Source organism: Saccopteryx leptura, chromosome 10, assembly GCF_036850995.1.
Source record: "Saccopteryx leptura isolate mSacLep1 chromosome 10, mSacLep1_pri_phased_curated, whole genome shotgun sequence".
NCBI lineage: Eukaryota > Metazoa > Chordata > Mammalia > Chiroptera > Emballonuridae > Saccopteryx > Saccopteryx leptura.
In genome coordinates this window covers 24623698-24647640 of record NC_089512.1, presented here as the reverse complement: position 1 = coordinate 24647640, position 23943 = coordinate 24623698, and the positions used below count along the sequence as shown (strand labels likewise).

Here is a 23943-nt window from a genome sequence, read left to right as displayed (position 1 = left end):
TTCAAAATTCCAAGTACAGTTTCTCCTGACTGTGTATTGCTTTAGTGCCATCGTCAAGTTGCAAAATTTAAGTCCAACTATAGTTAAGTCTACAGTCATAAGTATGCCATATGTACATTATATGATTCTGACTACATAAAACTTTAGAAATGCAGATTAATCTCAAGTGAGAGAGCAGATCTGTGGTTGCCTGGACAGGGACAAGCAGCAAGAATAACAGAAGGACATATGGCAACTTCCAGGGCCCGGGGATATGTTCACTACCTTCATTTTGTAAAGGTAGTTTCATAGGTGTACATAAATGACAAAATTTATTGAATTGTACACTTTAAATACACGCCACTCTTTATATGTCAATTACACTTTCTTTTTTTAAATTTTTTTACAGGGACAGAGAAAGAGTCAGAGAGAGGGATAGACAGGGACAGATAGACGGGAATGGAGAGAGATGAGAAGCATCAATCATCAGTTTTTTGTTGCCGTTGCGACACCTTAGTTGTTCATTAATTGCTCTCATATGCGCCTTGACCGTGGGCTTTCAGCAGACCGAGTGACCCCTTGCTCGAGCCAGCAACCTTGGGTCCAAGCTGGTGAGCTTTCTTTTTTTTTTCAAGCCAGATGAGCCCGCGCTCAAGCTGGCGACCTCGGGGTCTTGAACGTGGGTCCTCTGCGTCTCAGTCCAACACTCTATCCACTGCACCACTGCCTGGTCAGGCACAATTACACTTTCAACAGCTATCAAAAAGGTTTATTTTATTCTTAGAGAACAAAATTTTTTCTCTTATTTCCTACCTCATCTTTAGAAAATGCTAGGACATAGGAAAGTTTCTTGCCCCACCCCACTTCATAGAGGAGTGGCTGGTCACAGACGTCTTCACAGGCGTCACAGTGCAGCCACCGCTGCTGGGAAGGAGAGTAGACTTCCGTCCAGACATGGTCTGCTCAGGGGAGAGCCAAGAAAGCAACGGGAGAAAACAAAAAAATGTTATGTTTATAAAACCAGAATGACCCCCAATAACTATATACAAACTCCTAAGACAAGAACCACAATGAACTTATTTGTAATAATCTAAATTTTAGTTAATAAGACTGAACATTTTGTGGCACACAAGACTAGAGAAGACTGTTCTCTGTCTCTTCAGAATCTTTAAAAATATGGAATAGGTCCTTTAACGTTGTCAGCTGTGGGCTTCATAAAAAATGTGAACTATAACTTAAAAAACATTGAACTGGCCCTGGCCGGTTGGCTCAGCGGTAGAGCGTCGGCCTGGCGTGCGGGGGACCCAGGTTCAATTCCCGGCCAGGGCACATAGGAGAAGCGCCCATTTGCTTCTCCACCCCCCCTCCTTCCTCTCTGTCTCTCTCTTCCCCTCCCGCAGCCAAGGCTCCATTGGAGCAAAGATGGCCCGGGCGCTGGGGATGGATCCTTGGCCTCTGCCCCAGGTGCTAGAGTGGCTCTGGTCGCGGCAGAGCGACGCCCCGGAGGGGCAGAGCATCGCCCCTGGTGGGCGTGCCGGGTGGATCCTGGTCGGGCGCATGCGGGAGTCTGTCTGACTGTCTCTCCCTGTTTCCAGCTTCAGAAAAATACAAAAAACAAAAACAAACAAACAAACAAAAACATTGAACTTATTGAACAATAGCATCAAAAACATAGGAATCAGTTTGATAATGTGAAGAAGCAAATACTTCTGAAAACGAAATCTCTCTCAACCTTTAAAACCCAGAACCAGAAAGAGGTCTACCAGGGGACCTCTGGTTACTGGTGTTCTATATTTGATTGTAAGAGAACTTAAGTAACTATCGACTGAAGGTTTTGTTTCATTACTTAAAAAAAACCCAACAAAACACTAGTGAAACACTAAGAACAAGAAAAACAACTTTTAGCACGTAGACAATCCGTGAGTACATTTCTAAATAAGAATAATATAAATGTCACATGGCTTTTATTATTATTTTTTGGTATATTAAAATTTAAGATTACTAAATCTTTTATGCTAATCCCTACAAGAGTGAAGATTTCTACAGCACATTATTACACATGTTCTTATCCACAAAGAAACACCATTACTAGAAATGTCACGGTAAATTATTAATAAAAAAATGTTTACAGTGCAAAGTACTAGGCAATATGCCAGGTGCACTAAAATCTTGTTTCTCCACAAAGAACCCATGAGGTTGGTATTATTATTATTATTTTACAAAAGGCTCAGATCGACAAGGCCAAATAGTGACAGAAAATGAGCCAGACTTTGAACCCCAATCTGTAAGTGTGCAAAGCCCTACTACTCTCTGCACACCCCAGTTCTGTACCTGTGTAATCCCAAACATAGCGAGCTTCAAACCCTAAGGCTCGGCAGCACAGTGTAAAACAATTGGCCCACTCGCCACACCGTCCACACCTCGTTTCCAAAAGTTTCTCAGGGTCATTATACCTGGTTTTAAATAACAACAAAAAAGCTTTGATTCGTTATCAAAAATAATTTTTAAGATTTTTATATTACATTGGTGCCAAATTAGTAATATTTCTAATTAGTACTATTAGTAATATTTCTAATTGCATATTTATAATGATTAAAGAGCCTATGATATTCTCAGAAAAAAAAGAGCCTAGAATATATGAGGCAGTATGCTAGAATCTTTGGTAAAAAATGACATACAGTGGAACAGCCTTCAAGGAGTTTTCAGTCGTAAGAGGGAGAAGGAATGAACACACTGACTTGCACACACAGAGGAACGTGACACAGACCCACACCAGGTGGGGTTAGTGTCTGCAGGACAGTGGCTGGGGAGGAGAGGACAGCTGAATTGGAACCAGCCTTGAAGGACAGACAGGATTTGCACAGGCAGAGATTCTCCAGGAAATCTGCTTTGAGCATTAGTATTATTACCCGAACAATTAGTATAATGAGCTCATTGTATTTAAAAGGTAAACAACTTTAACAGACTACTCAGTAAAGCTCTTAGAGCTTAGTTGTATTCAATTTTCTTTAAAAAACTATTTTTGTCTCTAATGATCATTTTAATTGAAATTTTATTCTTTTCAACTACTTACAAGGTGCTCGTTAATTTGGAAGTTGTTTTTTAAAAGATGTTTGCTATGTCTCCAATTTTAAAATTATCACAAAACTGGAGAACAGCAAATTCTGCATTTGCATTAAGGAGGATTCTGCCCTGATTAGCTAAGCGGGGAAAGTGCACCCGCTGAGCAGAAATGTGGGCCATGAGACTGGGAGGGGACACAGCTGCATGAACCAACTGGCTCTGCAGTGACAAGTTTATCTTCAGCAGATACTCTCACTTTAGCTAAGTTAAATGAATTTATAATTTAGGTAATTAAGTCATTGAAAAAAAGTTGTGAATTTACATTAGGTAAAACAACGAGAGCAACCTATCCTTCCATCTTCTGTACATGACTTGTGCCAAGTTGAACGGTCAGCGCAGACTCTAGTTAACAGTGCTCCCCCCCCCATCCCAACCCTATACAGAAAGCAGCTAACAGTGTAACAAGCAAATGTTTAGAAAGGAAAAAAATAATACTGTATAAATATGTTAGCCGGTGCCCCTCCACACTGCTTCATCAATTCACAGAAAAGTGCCTAGAAAAAACTGACGAGGCGAAGGATTTAATACATATATCTTTTATCTTCAAATCTTTGTAAAGTATCTGTGCAAATGTATGCCGAAGAAATAACGTGTACAATTTTTAGATAATCACTGGATATTGTGTTTATCCTACAGTGTGTATATCATAAATGTCATCGGGCTGGTTCCTAGCTAGGACAGAACTGAGTTCCTGAGGCCCCCCAAAATTAGGTATTTCAAACACGTATCTTTTCTTGCCTGATGATACAACCAAACTTTACAAGTATTGCTAATTAAGAAAATCTGATAAGAAGCTTATCAATTAATAGAAAAAATTAACTGAAAAGTTCAAATTTCCCTAGTTTAAAATTTAACAATATGAGTGTCAGGTTAGGCAAGGGAGGCACCTAATTAAAACAAACTTCTGTAGTTAATAAAAAAATATATATGATGGTATCATACTTATACCTTCCATATTACCATCTAATGATTAGTGTGAGTACAGCATTGTATTTACTATCACAATTATCAGTATTATTATTATTAATGCTGTTAGTTATTTTTATATTCTATCAAGTATTATTAAAGTTATCAGAAATTTAAAATTTATGTATTAAAAGAATACAAGATTAACAGCATTAAACGCACTAGGATAGTACACAATTTATATTCCAGAGCAAGAGCAAGAGCCAAAGCAGTTTTCCTATAAAAAGACAGAGAGTAAATATTTTAGACTTTGTAGGCCGTATCATCCCTGTTGCCAGTATTCCTCTCTGCCCCTGTACTGTAAAAACAGTTCTACACCATAAACAACTCAGCATGAATGTGTTCCAATAAACTTTATTTACAAAAATGGGATGTGGGCTGGATTCAGCCCGCCAGCCCCAGGTTACTGATCCCTGTCCTAATAAAAATGAGGATTAAGAAGTTCATTTAATTAATAAAAACTCTCTTCTCCCCATTCCATGCAGTGATCACTGACTTGATTGTTCAGTGGATACCCACCTCGGGAACCGATTGCTGAACTGGCATGCATCACAATAATGATCTTCTACTCTGTTGGCACCCCACTTTAGTTCCTCAGGGTTGGGAAATAATGTTTCACCTCTAGACTTAGTCTTGCCACCACATTTGCTGCACAAAATGTCATTCACCCATTGAAAAAATTCTTCCTTAAACCAGTGTAAAAGCTCCAGCAAAAGAAAATCCTCGTCACTTATATGAGCACCTGAGAGATTAAAACAGAACCAAGTAAGAGCTAAAGTTGACAAAAACTAAAAACCCAGTTTTCTCTAGTATGGGCTAAAATATATGAAAATATAAGATGATCTAAAATGTCTGCATAAATATAGATGCAAGAAGAGAATGCCAGTATGTTGTGAACTAGGCTGAAATATAGTAACACACCCTGCACATTTAAACGGAGGATGCTGACCGCTTTGTACCCTCTCTGACTGACACTATGCGTTAACATTGAGTTGAACAATCTCTCAGGAACTATGGTTAGTTTGATATTGATCCTGAAACACCTGGGAGGTAAGAAAAAGAGTCTGATTTAGAAAAACACCTTAAAATTATTACATTAAATTTGTTCTCAGGTATATATACAAATAAACATAAAACGATCATAAAATCACCAGCAAAAATCACAAAATACTAGACACTTAAAAAATCATCCTATTAATTTTTCTATCAGTGCTTCAACATACAACATAATCCATCTATGGATACTCTCCACTAAGAACATAAAAACACTACCATGTCCACACTGTATACAACAACCCTAGTAAGTAAGTATGACATAAAATATTATATCCACTTTAACAAATAAAAAGATCTTACTTGACCATATTCAAAGCTATGGTATCTGGAATGAAGGAAAGGAGGAGGGGAAAAATTTACAAGAACTATACAGGGAGCTATTATCTCTATATGATGTTGGTCATGCCTGTTTGATATATTCCACTCTATTCTTGTATTTATGTTTTACATATTTTGAAACAAAAAACTATAGAAAAAACTACAGAGAATATAAAAAGGCGAGAAACTTATTTTTCTGGATGAGAAAACTCAGTATTCTAAAGCTGTTAATTCTCCACGAATTCATCTGTCATTTAATGCAACTCCAATTAAAATTATAAAATAACTTGATAAAATTTGACAAGCTAACTACAAAATTTATGTCAATAGAAAAGAATGCACAAAATAGTCAATATAACTTTGCATAAGAACCATGAGATAAATTTGCCTACTATACATTACAAAATTCTAATGATTAAAATATTGTGATATTAGTGAAGAAGAGACAGTAATCAATAAGACAAGAGTCCAGAAAGCAGATTTCTAAGTGATAAATCATATTTAGTAAAGTTAGTCTTTCAAACTAGTTCTAAGACGATGGACTCTTCAATAAATTTTACTGGGACAGTTAGCTATAAAAATAAGAGATACCTATTATACTTCATTTATCCTAATATGAATATATATATTTTAGAGAAAATACTATATACTTTTACTAAATACTATAACTTGTATTACTTTATACAAGTTACAACAGAATATGTTTATGACTTTTAAGAATATGTTTATGGCTTTATTCAAGACAAAAAAATGTAAAATAATGAAGAAAATTTTCCTAAAAAATTTGTAACTTTATCAAAATATACATACACTAAATGAAATTAAACAAAGGAGGGGGCAGTAACATGTCCAACAAAGAAAAGATAAGTACCCAGAACATATTAAAAAACTTCTACAATCAGCAAAAATACTAACTCATGAGAAAAATTCAAAAAATCCATAGAAGAAAAGTTCAATAATTGTATTAAGTGAAAATCAATACTCTCAGACACATATGGTATAAATTGGAAGTCTATCTGTTTGACAGGATTCATTACAACAAACACATTACACACTCGTGACACTGTTATATCCATCTAAGAAAAATGTTTGTGCATGTATACCAGGAGGCATGCTTTATAACAGGAATCCCCAAACTTTTTACACAGGGGGCCAGTTCACTGTCCCTCAGACCGTTGGAGGGCTGGACTATAAAAAAACTATGAACAAATCCCTATGCACACTGCACATATCTTATTTTAAAGTAAAAAAATAAAACGGGAACAAATACAATATTTAAAATAAAAAACAAGTAAATTTAAATCAACAAACTGACCAGTATTTCAATGGGAACTATGGCCTGAACAGGCGGTGGTGCAGTGGATAGAGTTGGACTGGGATGTGGAGGACCCAGGTTTGAGACTCCGAGGTCACCAGCTTGAGCGCGGGCTCATCTGGTTTGAGCAAGGCTCACCAGCTTGATTTGAGCCCAAACTCACTGGCTCAAGCAAGGGGTCACTCAGTCTGCTGTAGCCCACCAGGCAAGGCACATATGAGAAATCAATCAATGAACAACTAGGGAACTGCAACAAAGAATTGATGTTTCTCATCTCTCTGTTCCTGTCTGTCTATCCCTATTTGTCCCTTTCTCTGACTTTCTCTGTCTCTCCCACAAAAAGAAAAAAAAAAAAAAAAAAAAAAAGGAGGTCTCAATGGGAACTATGGGCCTGCCTTTGGCTAACGAGATGGTCAATGTCCAGTTCCATATTTGTCACAGCTAGCTGTAACAAGTGATGCAAGTGTGCATCAGTTAGTCTAGATCTGGTTGGAGATTTCAGATGTTTCATTCTGGACATCTGCAGCAGCAGCGGTGGGCCTCTTCTGTGGGAAGCCCACTGCTGCATGTTTCCCCTACTATAAGACACCTCCTAAATATAAGACAGCCCCTGTCTTTTGGGGGTAAAATTAATATAAAACAGGGTCTTATAATAGGGGAAACATGGTGTGTAGTAATGTGGGGGGAGACTTTTGGGCAAAGGGAGGTTATAGGGGCCATGATGTTGTTGTACATTTGGGGGAGTATGGGGGCCATTGTACTGTGTAGTAATGGTTATAGTGCTTTGCCTTTCTTCCTACTTCTGCTGTTATTTCACACTGCTTCCGGTGATGTGGGGCGCCGCAGCTGCAGACCAGATGTACATCATATGACGCTGCTTCTGGAGCCGTGATGCGTGTGCCGCGTCACCAGAAGTAGTACTGTACGTGAGCGACGCTACGCTTTGCGGCGCTGCCACATACAGTACTCCAGGACCGCAGGATGCATCCTGTGCTCCTCTCACTGACCACCAATGAAAGAGGTGCCCCTTCCGAAAGTGCGGCAAGGGCCGGATAAATGGCCTCAGGGGGCCGCAGTTTGGGGACCCCTGCTTTACAAGAACCTTCACTGCTGCAGCCTTTAGAATAGAGAAACATGGTAAAAAAACCTCAATGTCCTTCAACAGGGAACTAGACAAATATTAGTATATGCCTACTATAGAACACTGTGGAGAGTTAAAAAGATTTCTAAGACATAATAGTAAATGAAAAACACCAAGGAGCTGAAGATACATGGGATGATACATTTTATATAAACCCACACAACTTAGATGATTTATTTTTACAGATGACTATAAATGAGTGGAAATATAAAGAAAAAATATGAAAAGGAACACATAAAAAGATAACAGCTATTACCTATGGACAAGGGGTAGGACTGATTGGCAGGGAGAATTTAGGTTTTCTGGTATTATATGAAAGTTTTCCAACAAAAAGATATTCACGAATGTTAGATTAACAATGAACATTTAGAAATAGAGCGCTGCCATTCTCTTTCTCCTTCGAGTCCCTACAACAGCCAAATAAGAAACAATTACATAGAAACTCAAACTAAAATGCTGAAGTTGGAATCGTTTAACAACTAAAATCCTTAAGACCATTAATGATAACAACAACATATAATTATTGGTAGATGAATGTGGCAGGTATTGTTCAAAGCCATTTACATGTAATATCTCTTATTTCTAAAAATTATCAAATGAAGAAATTGAGACATGGAGATTAAATTACTGTCTCAGTGATTCATAGTAAGTGGCAGAGCTGAATTTATACCCAGGCAGCTGGCTTCAAAATTTACATTCTTAATTAGTAAATAATGTCTTTCCATTCACCAAAGTGATCAATGGTCTAATTATGTAAATTAATTGTAAAAATAGTTTGTCAGATTCACATTAAAATTCACTAATAATGCCATAATATATTCCATGGACTCAACTTTTACTACACTTAAAAAATTCACAGCCTGACCAGGCGGTGGCACAGTGGATAGAGCATCGGACTGGGATGCGGAGGACCCAGGTTCGAGACCCTGAGGTCACCAGCTTGAGCGCGGGCTCATCTGGTTTGAGCAAGGCTCACCAGCTTAAGCCCAAGGTCACTAGCTCAAGCAAGGGGTCACTCGGTCTGCTGTAGCCGCCCAGTCAAGATACATATGAGAAATCAATCAATGAACAACTAAGGAGCCGCAACAAAGACTTGATGTTTCTCATCTCTCTCCCTTCCTGTCTGTCCTTATCTGTCCCTCTCTCTGACTCTCTGTCTCTGCCACAAAAAAATAAAATAAACTCTCTTTAAAAAAAAAATCACATACCAATGATTATGATTAAACTGCAAATAAATGTTCAAAAAATATTAACAAATGTGTCTGTTAGGCATATGCAATAAAATTATGCTGTTACTGTATTCCTTAAAAACTCAAATAGAAATATTTTCGATATTTACAATGCATGCAGCAAAAGGCACCATTTAGTGTTTCTGTTTATTTAGCAACGGGACATTTTTAGCAATGAATACTTATGTAAAGCCATTACCTTTATCCAATTTTCTAGCTCTAGATAATTTCTCTTGCGATCTCTTTTTCAACTCCTGGACTGGAATACGAGCCAAGGCTTTCTCCTGGAGAGCAGGGTTCTCATAGATCAGCACATGCTGAAGGTTGGACCGAAGAACTTTCAGAATGACTGAATCAGCAGTAACCTAGTAGGAAAAAAACCCCTGAAATTAGTTTTTCTCCATATGCTACAAAAATAACATATAATAAAAACACTGGTTCCATAATTCCATAAAGAGTAATGTATGGATTTACCAAAATAATTATACTCAAAATCTTTGCGAAGTTAGTATCAGGAAATAGCCTTATCTGTGTCACAGTCTAAGATGTCTGTATTTTTTAACTCAGACTATATTATGTTACTAAGAATATATTTAAACGGGTTTAATGAATTCTTGACTAGTTTGAATCAAGACAATGCTCTGTACAACGTATGTGACAGCCCTTTCCACTTCAAATTCGTGTAATGTAATTTTTTAAAATGCTATTCAGCATTGGCAAAGAACTTTTTTTATGAGGAAGACAGACAGGGAGATGTGAAGCATCAGTTCTTTGTTGCGGCACTTTAGTTGTTCATTGATTGCTTTATTATATATGCCTTGACGGTGGGCTCCAGCTGAGCCAGTGACCCCTTGCTCAAGTCAGAGACTTAGGGCTCAAGCCAGCAACGTTGGGCTTCAAACCCAGTGACCTTTGGGCTCAAGCCAGCAATCCCGTGCTCAAGCTGTGACCTTGGGGTTTAGAACCTGGATCCTCAGTGACCCGAGGCCAATGCTCTATCCCCTTTGCCACTGCCTGGTCAGGCAAGAAGAAGTCCTCCTAAGGAGGAAAGGCCGATACAAGTGGATTAAAGAAAGAAACCACAGCATGTCCCCCAGAAAGAGTGGTTATAAAAACTAAAAAAAGTTCTCAAAGTAATCCCAAAGGCAGAGGGGCCTCAGAGTCCACAAAGCAGGAAGAGGCCCGGAGCAAGCAGTAGGGAGACCCGACGGTCCCTGCAGGAGAAGCAAACGCAGAGGAGCCTCAGAATCCACAAAGCAGGAAGAGGCCCGGAGCAAGCAGTAGGGAGACCCGTGGTCCCTGCAGGAGGAACAAACGCAGAGGAGCCTCAGAACCCACAAAGCAGGAAGAGGCCCGGAGCAAGCAGTAGGGAGACCCGTGGTCCCTGCAGGAGGACCAAACGCAGAGGAGCCTCAGAACCCACAAAGCAGGAAGAGGCCCGGAGCAAGCAGTAGGGAGACCCGTGGTCCCTGCAGGAGGAACAAACGCAGAGGAGCCTCAGACTCCACAAAGCAGGAAGAGGCCCGGAGCAAGCAGTAGGGAGACCCGTGGTCCCTGCAGGAGGAACAAATGCAGAGGAGCCTCAGACTCCACAAAGCAGGAAGAGGCCCAGAGCAAGCAGTAGGGAGACCCGATGGTCCCTGCAGGAGGACCAAACACCTGACAGTTTGAACCACTTCACCCTGTCACTCATTGTCAGTAAGGACTGTGCCTCTGGACAGCACCTGAGGATGCTTAGATTCCTAAAAGGAAACAACAGTGTCCCCGCTGAGAACCATTACTGCTGCACAGCTCACTTAAACAAAACAAAAATGGGGGTGGGGGAGGGCGCCAAAAGGCAAGAACAGAAAATTTAAAATAAAAAGTCATAGTAAGTTCAAACATATTAGTAATTACAGTATATATGAATGGGTTAAGTGTGTGTTAAAAGGTAGAGACAGATAGATTAAAAAAAACAAAACCAATATCAGGCGCTGTATTAAGCAGTAGCGATGAGTATACAAGACAGACATGATCACTTTATGGTCTAAGAGGTGAGCACATTTACCAAGAATGACAGAACCGTCACAGTAAAAAATAATGAAGCCCAAAACAGACATTATCCTCGCAGAGAAATTAGTCTATGGACACAGAAACAAACACTGACACAACAATGTTCATTTATTCAAATATTTAACGGCCTCTTATTATTTGCTAGGTACTGGGGATATAGTGGTAAGTTAGACACTTTAGTATATGTGCTGCCGAAGCAAGCGCAAGTTAGACACTTTATTCATAGGTATAATAAAAGTTATGAAGCAAACAAGAATAGTGAGACTTTTCAACAAGGTTCTGACCCCAGAATTCCCTGAATATACGGTATCTGTGGTAAAATATGTAGCATGAGAAGCAGCTAGTAAACAAGGAAAGGAAAAGACCATTCCTGTCAAATGAACAGCATGTAGGAAGCTGGGGAGCATGTGTACAGAGGATGCGCTGAGTATAATGTGAAGGATCAGAGAGAAGATCAGAGCAGAGAACTAAGGGAAAATAGTCGAGAGGGAAGGCTGAGAATAAAGTTGGGTTGGTAAGCAGCTGGGTCCTTCTGGCCTCTTTCCAATGCAATGAGAAACCATGAAAGAGACTTAGGCGAGGGAGTGAAACGATGAGATGTGTCTTCAGAGTCTCAGTCCAGCTGCAGTACGGAGGAAGCAGGTATGAGGAGACCAAGGGGGATGACTGCAGAACTCTGAGAGCTGGTGCTTAGAGCAGGGCAGTTACAGTAGCGGGAGAACAGTGAATGGATATAGAAAGAACTTAGGAAGTACAATCAATAAGTCTTGGTAACTGAACTGTGGGGCCAGGGCCAGTTAGAAAAGTAGAAACACACACAGAAACGATCCACAGATTTTTGGTATGAGCAACAGGGTCAACAGTTGAACTACTTACAGTAGGAGAAAAACCAGAAAATGAGCAACTGAGCTAAAAACTATGTGTGGTCAGATAAAAATAAGCTGAAAAAAGTCCATTAAATTCAGCAGCATGAAGCTGCTGATGATCTCAGCAAGATGTTTTATAACAGTGTCAATAAGGAAAACAAGCTGTAGGAGACTTAGCTGTGTAAGCAGTGCCCCAAAGTGAGCTAAGTGCACCAAAAGAGCTGCACAAAACGGCCACTGAATGGGAACAGAAAGTATTAGGTGTGTGTAATTGTTTTTTGTACAGAAAGCAAAGGACTACCTGACCAGGTGGTGGCGCAGTGGACAGAGTGTCAACCTGGAACGCTCAAGACCCAGAAGTTTGATACTTCTCATTTCTCTTCCTTCCTGTCTCTATCCCGCTAAATAAATAAATATCTAGATAAATAAAGGATTAAGTTACAATAATACTCAGTATTTGGACTGACAGAGACTCCCGCTCAGGCTAGAGAAGCTCTCTTGAGGAAGGTAAGGGTCTACAATAGAGGGGTGAACAGTAACAGGCTCACCCCTACTTCTCCTCTCATAATGTTGCAAGGTTTTGCAGTTTAAATGTGCCTGGTTAGGAGGATTTACAGATTATGTTATGTAGTTTTAACTGAATTAACCCTCAACCTGGCCTGAAAAAAGATTACCGAGACCTCTAGGCATTGATGCTAATACTAAAAACATAAGCACATGTAAACAAGAAAACTACAGGACTAATATCTTTTACTGTTTTACAGAGAGCCTTTCAACAATTACATTTTAAGCAAAAGAAATCACAATCTACTGAGATCTGACAAAGCCCCCAAATTCAAAATTCTGAAGACTATTTAAAATAGATTCCTATTCACATGTTAAATAATTCACTGTTAATTACCTTTTTCAAAAATTATAAACATTATTCACTTTAAAGCTCCTCTTTACATTATTTATAATGTTCACAGTATACTGGCATAAAAGTACATGTATATAAATTAAAAACAAATGTAGATCGAGAGGATCTGCTCAGAAACATTTTGCTGATGATTGGGCACACAATTAAAATATGAAGACCCGCTAGAGAAGTATCATATATGAGATGTACTGATGAGTACCGGGGACTCTTCCTAAAATGCCGTGAAGAGGAAATGAGAAATACAGGACATGTGCACTACACGGACATTTGTGTGCTGGCTTGTTTCTGAGGTGAGAGAGCTTACAGAAAAGGTTCTTCAATATTAATCTGCTGTGACAAATGCAGATTCCCAAGTTCCCTGTCTCCTTTTCTGGTTCGGCTGGTCTGGGGTACGTCCAGGAATCATCTGCACGTCCAAATTAATCTGATTACCAATGGACCAACCTCAGATGAAAACTGACCTTAAAGCATGGTTTAAACGCCATTGGGAAAACCCCCCAGGACAAGAGGTTCAAGGCTGGACGTAGTCCATGTGAGACCCCAGAGTGAACAGAGGCGAAGGGAGACAGGCACGGAAGGGGAACTGGCTTTATTAGGAGGAGACCCATTCCCCCATTAAGAGAAGGGATGAGGGCAACAGATAACTAAAGATTTGGTAATAAGAAACCCAGGGTGGGTAGTCGTCACAACAGGGAGAAATATGCTCATTTACCAGAACTAATACAGAAGCATAAAAAAGTTTTCCAATTTTATTGGAAAGAATTCTTATAAAAATGAGGCATTTACAGTGGCATCTTCCTCCCCTCCCCCCGACCCCGCCTTCCCTGCAATTTTCAGTTACTGAGGGGGTAAGGAGTACCCAGAGAATTTTTACTTTCAACTTAATACTTCAATCTAGAAATTACCTCATTCATTGTGGTTTTTAATGGCAGTGAAACAACCTTGAACAATACAGTTTCTTCTCTAGCCTTATTTCTATACATATTCATTGGCACAGCTCCCAAAGAAACTAAGTCATTAAGTAGAAATCTGCTGATTGCACAGCGATTACAGCAGCTGGGCAACCATGTACATGAGGCAGCAGTTAATGCTGGAGAATTAAAAGTTATTTGGAGTATAAATGGAAGTTTAAAATGTGAAATCTGTATCTTCTGGATCAAAAAAAAATTTTTTTTACTAATCATACATAGTACTTGAATTCCAATTACTGTGGTTTCTAATGTAAGATATATTTAACTCTTTATAAGAAAAAAGTACAATATGTATATTTTGTGAAATCATGTGATATAACCAGTACACAAGTCATATTAGTCAATTCATATTTTTTTAGTAAAGAACCAACACTTGTTAATTCCACTAGCCCTCTTTCTACCTTTATGCAAACATTTGTTTTTGTGGCTTTTAAATTTAGAACCTGTTTTTAAACACAAAAGTTCTGTTTAATCAATTAAAAATTTTTTTTTCCATTGATGTGTGTGTGAGAGAGAGAAGCATCAACCTATTGTTCCACTTGGTTGTGCACTAACTGGTTGCTTTCCATGGGTCCCGACCAGGGACTGAACCCTGACCTCGTGCAATGGGACAACGCCCTATCCACTGAGCAACTAGGCTAGGGCCTGTTCAAATTTTTTTTTTGTAACAGAGACTGAGAGAGAGAGACAGACAAACAGAGAGAGGGACCGATAGGGACAGACAGACAGGAATGAAGCAAGATGAGAAGCATCAATTCTTCGTTGTGGCTCCTTAGTTGTTCATTGATTGCTTTCTCATATGTGCCTTCACCAGAGTGGGCAGAGCAAGTGACCCCTTGCTCAAGCCAGTGACCTTGGGCTTCAAACCAGCAAACTTTTGGGCTCAAGCCAGTGACCACGCAGTCATGTCTATGATCCCACACTCAAGCCAGGGACCCCGCACTCAAGCCAGATGAGCCTGAGCTTAAGCTGGCAACCTCGGGGTTTTCCAACCTGTGTCCTCTGCATCCTAGTCTGATGTTCTATCCACTTTGCTACTGCCGGGTCAGGCCAATTTTTTTGTAAAGATTTTATTTATTCATTTTAAAGAGGGGAGAAAAGGGGGAGGAGCAGAAACCATCAACTCATAAAAGCATCAACTCCCATATGTGCCTTGAGCAGGTAAGCTCCCAGATTTGAACCAGCAACCTCAGCGTTTCAGGTAGAAGTTTCATCCACTGTGCCACCACAGGTCAGGCCCTCAATCAATTTTTAATGATTATTTTAATCAACTTGTGACTTCAATAAACTTATTTGTTATGGAAAACCCTTTTTTCTATTTATAAAAGTAATAAATGTTACAAAAATATTCAGGAAATAATGAATGGTATAAAAAATATGAAATCACTACTATATCACTACTCAGAAGAAATTATGGCATGTCTGTGTATATCTTTTCAGACCTTTTTAAAATGAACATATTTATATATGTGCAATTTTTTTAAGAAAAACGAATTATACACACGTGTGAGTTTAACTTCAGAATTCTGAGTTTACCTTTCTATCCACATAATAACTATCTTTGTGTCAAAATAGACCCCATCATCATTTTTAATGGATGCTAAAACTGCTAACTTAAGTATGTGTCTCATAATTTAAGTAATCTCTTATTGAAAGGTACATTGGTGTATTTTACCTTTAAAAAGAGTAAGTTCACAAACAAAAAATTGGACATTGAAATCTTCTGTTCAGAGATTTTTTTCTCTTATAAAGATCACATATATATACAGACTAAGAGACTGTCTTAAAAGATATTAGTTTAAAAGTTAACTCATTTCATCGTGATCTAATAAAACTATTATAACTGCAATAAAATAACCTCAATGAAAATTATTTTAAATTAATATATACCCATATACACAATGGGCAATAATTTCTTTCTTTTTTTTTAATTTTTTTGTATTTTTCTGAAGTGAGAAGCAGGGAGGTGAGAGACAGACTCCCACATGCCCAATTGAGATCTACCCAGCAAGCCCGCTAGGGGGTGATGTTCTGCTCATCTGGGGTGTTGCTCCATTGCAATGGGAGCCATTCTAGCGCCTGAGGCGGAGGCCATAGAGCCATCCTCAGCACCTGGGCAAACTCTGCTCCAATGGAGCCTTGGCTGAGGGGAGGGGAAGAAAGAGACAGAGAGGAAGAAGAGGGGGAAGGGTGGAGAAGCAGATGGGCGCTTCTCCTGTGTGCCCTGGCCGGGAATCGAACCAGGACTTCCACATGCCAGGACGATGCTCTACCACTGAGCCAACCAGCCAGGGCCTCAACGGGCAATAATTTCTACAGTGATAAATGAGTTGATGAAATGTTCTTATCAGATTTCATACATAGTCTCAAAGTAGTCAAGTATCATATAAAAGCATATATTTAGACTAGCTGTGTAGTAACTGCTGAAATCTTATTTCAAGCAAATCATACTTCAGAATCACGTTTTCAACCTAATAAATTGCAAAACTGGAAATATAATGCAACATGACAAAGGTCTATGTCTTTAAAAAACTATCTTTGCTGTTTTGAATTTGCTTTTAGAAAGCAAAGGGTATAAAAATATACAAAAAGTTAACAGTAAGTTATTTTTATAGGAACACTAAACAGTATTATAACCAGCAAATTTAAAATTAGTTGGATCATTAGGGAAATACAAATTAAATCCACAATAAGCTACTACTTAACACCCAGTAAAATGGCTATCATAAAAAAGACAAAAATAATTGTGGATGAAGATATGAAAAAACTGAAACCTTCACACACTGCTGGTGAGACTATAAATGTTGCAGCTAATTTGGAAAACAGCTTGGAAACTTCTTAAAATATTAAACACAAATTTACCATACATCCCAATGGTTCTAATCCTAGGAATCTACCCAAAGAAATGAAAACATATGTCTTCACAGAGCCTTATGTATAAATGTTCAAAGCAACATTATTCATAATAGGCAAACAATCCAAATGTGCATCAGGGAATACTATTCAGCAATAAAAAGGAATAAAATACGGATACAGTCTACAATACGGATAAACTTCAAAAACATACAAAGTGAAAAAAGCCAGAAGCAACAGACTACATAATATATAATTCCATTCACATAAAATATCCTTAAAAGGCACCACAATAAGTTTCCAACAACCATCACCATTTATTGAGTACCAATATATTCTAGTATTTTATATCTTAAAGAAAAAAAACTATTAGCAAACTCCAATATCAATGCCGATCACCTTATTCTGTATTTTAACATTTTTCTTGAGTTTTAACCAAAAAAATATAATAGTTATAAAGTTCATCAGTGCTCAGGGTTTCTCTAGTTTTCAGGTTAAATGCTTTTTTAATCTTTCTCTTGCTGGTTGACTTTGGTCCATTTTAATTCTCAATTAGTATCCCCACTTAACATAAGCAAGGCAGGAAAATATTGATACAACTGTCAAATATTGTAGTATAACAACATTGGTAATGAAAGCTTAAATAACAAAATCCTTTTTTATTTTTATTTTTATGTATTTTTCTGAAGTTGGAAACGGGGAGGCAGTCAGACTCCCGCATGCGCCTGACCGGGATCCACCTGGCACGCTCACCAGGGGGCGATGCTCTGCCCATCTGGGGCATCGCTCTGTTGCAACCAGAGCCATTCTAGCGCCTGAGGCAGAGGCCATAGAGCTATCCTCAGTGCCCGGGCCAACTTTGCTCCAATGGAGCCTTGGCTACGGGAGGGGAAGAGAGAGACAGAGAGGAAGGAGAGGGGGAGGGGTGAAGAAGCAGATGGGCGCTTCTCCTGTGTGCCCTGACCGGGAATCGAACCCGGGACTCCTGCACGCCACGCCGATGCTCTACCACTGAACCAACTGGCCAGGGCCAATAACAAAATACTTTTTAAAACAGTATATTCCAGGCCCTGGCCAGTTGGCTAGTGGTGGAGTGCCAGCTTGGTGTGTGGATGTCCTGGGTTCGAATCCCAATCAGGGCACACAGGAGAAACCACCATCTGCATCTCTACCCCTCCCATCTTCTTTCTCTCTCTTCCCCCCTTCCCCCTGCAACCATGGCTCTATTGGTTTGAGCACATCGGCCCCGTGCGCTGAGGATGGCTCCATGGAGCCTCCACTTCAGGTGCTAAAAATAGCTCAGCTGAGCCTGACCTGTGGTGGCGCAGTGGGTAAAGCGTCGACCTGGAAATGCCGAGGTCGCCGGTTCAAAACCCTGGGCTTGCCTGGTCAAGGCACATATGGGAGTTGATGCTTCCTGCTCCTCCCCCCTTCTCTCTCTGTCTCTCTCTCTCCCTCTCTCTCCTTTCTAAAATGAATAAAAAAAAAAAAAAAAAAAATAGCTCAGCTGAAAGCATGGCCCCAGATGGGCAGAGCCTTGGCCCCAGACGGGGGTTGCCAGGTGGATCTTGGTTGGGATGCATATGGGAGTCTATCTTCCCTCCTCTCACTTGGAAAAAGAAAAACAAACAAACAAATAAATAAATAAGTAGATATTCCAGTGATCCACGGATAACCAAGAGTTGGCTATAAATAACAAGGTTTAATTCTAATTTCTCTCAACTCCCTTAAGGAACACAGAAAAAAAAATACTTTGTCTCAAGGACTAGAGAAATTAAGAGTTGATACACATTAGTTTACTAACAGTTTTGTCTTTGAGAAAGTTTATTTTCTTCTAAACTCTAAATTTGTTTTGGTAGTAGAATAAAATTTTGTTTTCAGTGTAGTGTCCAGAGGCTTTCTGATGATTAACAGAGTTAAAAAGTAAGTAAATAAATAAACAAAAATTAAAAAACCTCAGACTATATCTAAATTGCCAGATTGGGAATGAATAACGGAAAAAAAGTTAAAGAAGCTTTATAAAATGTGAATGGATTTCCTAAGCCAGAACACTGACAAAATAACACGTATCCCAGGAAAAACCTATTTTATAAAAAATATGTTTTCATGCATTACATGCTTTTCAGTCAAGACTAATTAGATCTGTGCAGTTTAAACTATAATACTAAGATTCAACAGAACATAAAGTAGATCTTAAAATATATATTTATATATATATTTTAACACTTTAGTTAGAAAACTCTAAATAAAAGGTGCTAAAAACCAAGGGAACAGGTTAAATATGCTTCTGTTTCTGTGTCAACCTGAACTACAGAACTGAGGGAAGACCTCTCGCGTGCCCACCCGGAACCCGTATGCTCAGGGAGGAGCACGAAAGAGCCACTGCACTACATCGTGCTTTACTTTTACTGCGCCCTTTCATTCGTTATGTATTGTTGTACAAGGTGCATAACACATTAGTATACAAGACTATAATTTATAAGTAAATAGACATTTATGAGGTTATGTACTCAACATTTTATTACTAGTTAAGATGTACAGATCAAAAAAGAGTGGAAACCACTGTTTTACGGAATGGATGGACTAGGGAGGGTTACTACTCTGGTACATTATAGTTCAACGGCCCCACTCTCCTTTTACTCTGTGATAACTCTGTATTGAATAAAGCAGCTCGGCTACATTACAGAAAGAATTATTTCTACCAAGGGCAAACTTTTAAATCCCTTTGCAGTTCACAAAGCTTTCTTTTCACATACGCTACTTTATCTGATGACCTGCAGCCACTCAACATCGTGACTAGTTGGTCCAACACCGTCCATTAGCAGCTTCTCAGAGATATAAACACTAGCTGCACTCCTTATTACAAATAAATATTAGCTGTGAAGGTAGTGAGAGCAGATAATATTTTAAAGACTTACAGGTTAACCTAAGTCAACTGAGGCACAAAGGAAGATGTTTTACAAGAGTTAATGCTCTATAAAAAAATGTATGAAAACCATCCAAAAAGAATTAAAAAAAGAACAGTAACTCTGGCTCTTCCCCTAACAACTCCTTACACCTTTATTCTTTATTTTTATTTTTTTACAAGGACAGAAAGAGAGTCAGAGAGAGGGATAGATAGGGACAGACAGACAGGAAAGGAGAGAGATGAGAAGCATCAATCATCGGTTTTTCGTTGTGGCACCTTAGTTGTTCATTGATTGCTTTCTCATATGTGCCTTGACCGGGGAGCTACAGCAGACCGAGTAACCCCTTGCTCAAGCCAGCGACCTTGGGTCCAAGCTGGTGAACTTTGCTCAAACCAGATGAGCCCGCGCTCAAGCTGGCGACCTCGGGGGTTTCAAACCTGGTTCCTCCACATCCCAGTCCGACGCTCTATCCACTGTGCCACCGCCTGGTCAGGCTATTCTTTATTTTTTAAAGACAAGTTTCGGGCCTTCTCAGCCCTACACAAAGTAATGACTGCCAATCATTTGCCTACCAGGGAACTGAGGTTAAAGTTATACAGCTGGAGGAAATTGAGAGTAAATTTAGTAACTGACTTTTTATAAAGTTCTGCTATAAAGAAGAAAATGACAAAGTGTTTTAAAAAAATTAAAGTAAGAGAATACAAGTTTAACTAAGTTACTATAGAAAAATCATGAATATAACCTGACCAGACGGTGGTGCAGTGGATAGAGCATCTACCTGGGATGCTGAGGACCCAGGTTCGGAACTCCGAGGTCGCTGGCTTGAGCGCAGGTTCATCTGCCTTGAGCACGGGCTCACCAACTTGAGCACAGAGTCACCAGGTTGGGCATGGGATCACAGACATGACCCCACAGTAGCTGGCTTGAGCCCAAAGGTTGTTGTCTTGAAGCTCAAGGTCATGGCTTGAGCAAAGGGTCATTGGCTTGGCTGGGAACCTGCGCCCTCCCCAACCCCTGTCAAGGCGCATATGAGAAGCAATCAATGGCCTACCAGGTGGTCGTGCAGTGGATAGAGCACTGGACTGGGGCACAGAAGACCCAGGTTCGAAATCCCGAGGTTGCCAGCTTGAGCACATGCTCATCCAGCTTTAGCGTGAGATGACAGACATGACCCCATGGTTGTGGCTTAAGCCCAAAGGTCACTGACTTGAAGCCCAAGGTCATTGGCTTGAGCAAGGGGTCACTTGCTCTGCTGGAGCCCCCCTGGTCAAGGCAGATATGAGAAAGCAATCAATGAACAACTAAGCTGCTGCAACTATGAGTTGATACTTCTCACTTCTCTCCCCTCTTGTCTCTCTCTCTCTCTCTGCCCCCCCCAAAGAAAAAAATCATAAATATATTTCTGATGGCAAAAACTTAGACTACTTAAAGATCTATATTAAAGGGATTGTTTAAAATAGAACAATTTCCTATTAAATGAGATTAATTAGGTGTACCAAGAATGCTTATAAGACAATAGTAGTTTGATTTCAGTTCTTGAAATTTATCTGTATACGCTAATAACAACTTCACTAATTTGCTAGCACCACTATCAGTAAATTAATGCATTATTTACCTTAAATTTAAAGAAGCTGAGTTTTTTACTGAACAGAGGCAATGATAATGGTTAGGCTGCTGGAATTAATAATTCCCATGGTGAATGGCTACAGGTAAATTTATATCAGAGTGTCGGTGCAGTAGAGGAAATCTATTTGACGGCTATTACCACTGTCCAGCAAGTCCATTACTTTGTTTTAGGTTGCATACATATGCTAATTTGTGGAACTGATTTAAGTACTACGGTATTTAAATACAGGTACATATATAAATAATAAACAAAACTCAGCCTCAGAAGCATTAAATCACAAGTTAAAGTTTAAAAGTATAAATAAAGGATAGCATTTTCCCTACCTGGGTTAGAAATTGGACAATTTCTCAGAGTGGGGAAAATCTGGATGAACTAGAATTGTAAGAACCACGAATAGCTGAGGCATAAATTCCGGAGTAAGTCGTAACACTTTTCAAAGCTTTGGCTGCCTCAACACTTCATAAAAACCAGTTTAGGAAGGTTTAATGCTAACATTACCAGCGGAGCAGACGGGGGATTGGATGACTGCCCCTCACTGCTGCCTGCGTGCTGGGTGAACCCACTGGCATCTGAAGACTGCGCCGCAGGAAGCTGGGCACTGCTTGCAGGTTGCTGAGATAATTCTACTTTGTGGCTCTTATTTGATCCATCCAATCTGCTACTTCTCTCTATGGCAATGAGGTCACGGATTTTTTGCAGCTGCTCCACGGAAGCTTTTTTAGGAAAGATAAGATGCGTTTCTCCCTGGAATTTATAAAATTAGGAAAAATTTTAAACTTTGCTTAAAGAATGCTGACAGTCATTCTTTTATATATATATATATATATATATATATATATATATATATATAGTGAATACTGTAAAGTATATATTTTAATAATCAGTTTTCTTATCATGTCACTTTTTAAATATACAGTCAAAGGTAATGCCTAACATAAATCAGAAAATTAAGAAAATCTGTCTTATTAGCATATACTGCTAAGCCTATTTTGTTAGTTCAAAGAACCTTTAGAAATATTTTTTAGAAATAATTCAGAAAGCCTTGTAAGAGTTGCAATTATGCACACTCCTATCATCTTGCAATAGAACACGACACTACTATTTTCTATGAAATTCCCCATGAAATAATGATACTAGACAGCCACGAGGTGTGGAACAAGGATCTCAGTAGAAGTTTGGGGAGGCTCTGCATGTCAGAGGAAAGACAAGCTCATGAGGAACCACCAAAGAGATCTCTGAGAAGACACGTAAGAAAATTTTCCAGTTGGCCATTATCTGCTTGCGGTCCAGAGCACGTATTACTACCAGATCCTTTCCAAAACTAGGTGAGGAAACCGACACGGAGAAGCTGAGTATCTTACTCAACCTCCCTGAGCTGGTGACACTGCAGATCCCAACCAGGCCAGCAAGCGGCCCAGTCCAGGCTCGTGGCCTCACATTGCGCTGTCTTCCTTTATCTGGAACACTCAGGCCCTGAATAGCCGCTCATCCTAACCAGTCTAACGTGTTCCTTTTTGTTGTCCCCTTAGTTTACCATGAAGTTTGCTTTTTCATAATGCCCAAATCCAAAGCTACACCGTTGTTTTCCAAAGAGAAAATTCTCCCCCCTCCAAAATAATCAAAGCTAATTTAAATAATAAACTTGTAGAGCCACAAAATAATAATAATAAATAATAATAATAATGATACAGCCAGACAAAATGATCACCGGTGACATGAATCTAACAAGAAGTTGCATCGCAACTTTTTAATCTTCCAAACCCAAGTCTTTAGAGAATAGCTACAGGATGAGAAGTCTGTACACAGACTTCAATAACTCCACCAGGATAACACAAAGTATATATATCCTGATGGTCAATTCCAAACTACGGGTTTTTAACAGTAATACTTGTCCCAAGGACCAGAGAAGTAAGAGTTGATATACAGTAGCTTACTAAGAGTATATGTCTATGGTTCAAACAAAACAAAACAAAACATCGAACAATAAAAATCCAATTCTTTATGTAGTGATTAATTTCATAAATATCCATAATGTAATCAGAGTGCTTTGAGACACCATAAACATAACAAAGCTCACAATGTGGAATAGCAAATTACAAAACAAAAAAAGCCCATGAAATGAAAATATATTCAAAAATAAAAGAAAATATATTCAATCAATTTTCAAAGTGTTGAGAAGCAGCAGTGTTACAACAATAATTCTACCAACAGAAAATGAGATAAAACAGTTGTTACAAGTGCAGTAGACACATTCAGGTTGTAAGCATTTAAATTAAGCTCCACAATTGAGAAGAACCTTGTTTTCCTGGGGATGGCAGACTAGAGGAATCAACTGACCAAGACATTACTCTATAATGACATGAAAATCAATTCCACATGAATCCTTTTAAAAAGGCCGAAAGAGACCAGCAAGCTCTGTACATTACTTATAATAGTTATAAAAAAGGCTATTTCCACTTATTGTGTTTATGTATTCTAGCCTTGTGCTAAGCACTTCACATATATTATCTCATGTAAGTCTCACAACCAGCCTGAAAGACAGGCATTAGGTTAATCCCCATTTGTTATATGAAAACACGGAGGCTCAGAGAAGTGAAACAACCTGCCTGATGCTACAGA

At 39.1% G+C, this 23943-nt stretch overlaps 1 protein-coding gene across 2 annotated transcripts in view; it reads right to left on the bottom strand.

Moving 5' to 3' along the window:
- The window catches only part of NGLY1 (N-glycanase 1), a 54756-nt gene that overhangs the window by 19466 nt on the left and 11347 nt on the right, over window positions 1-23943 (bottom strand). For both annotated transcript variants that reach the window (XM_066350846.1, XM_066350847.1), the window contains exons 3-7: window positions 21823-22068; window positions 9327-9492; window positions 4588-4810; window positions 2311-2432; window positions 793-938 (exon numbers count right to left, since the gene is read on the bottom strand). In XM_066350846.1, the coding sequence (XP_066206943.1) occupies window positions 793-938; window positions 2311-2432; window positions 4588-4810; window positions 9327-9492; window positions 21823-22068 (903 nt within the window). The remainder of the gene's footprint in view (window positions 1-792; window positions 939-2310; window positions 2433-4587; window positions 4811-9326; window positions 9493-21822; window positions 22069-23943) is intronic.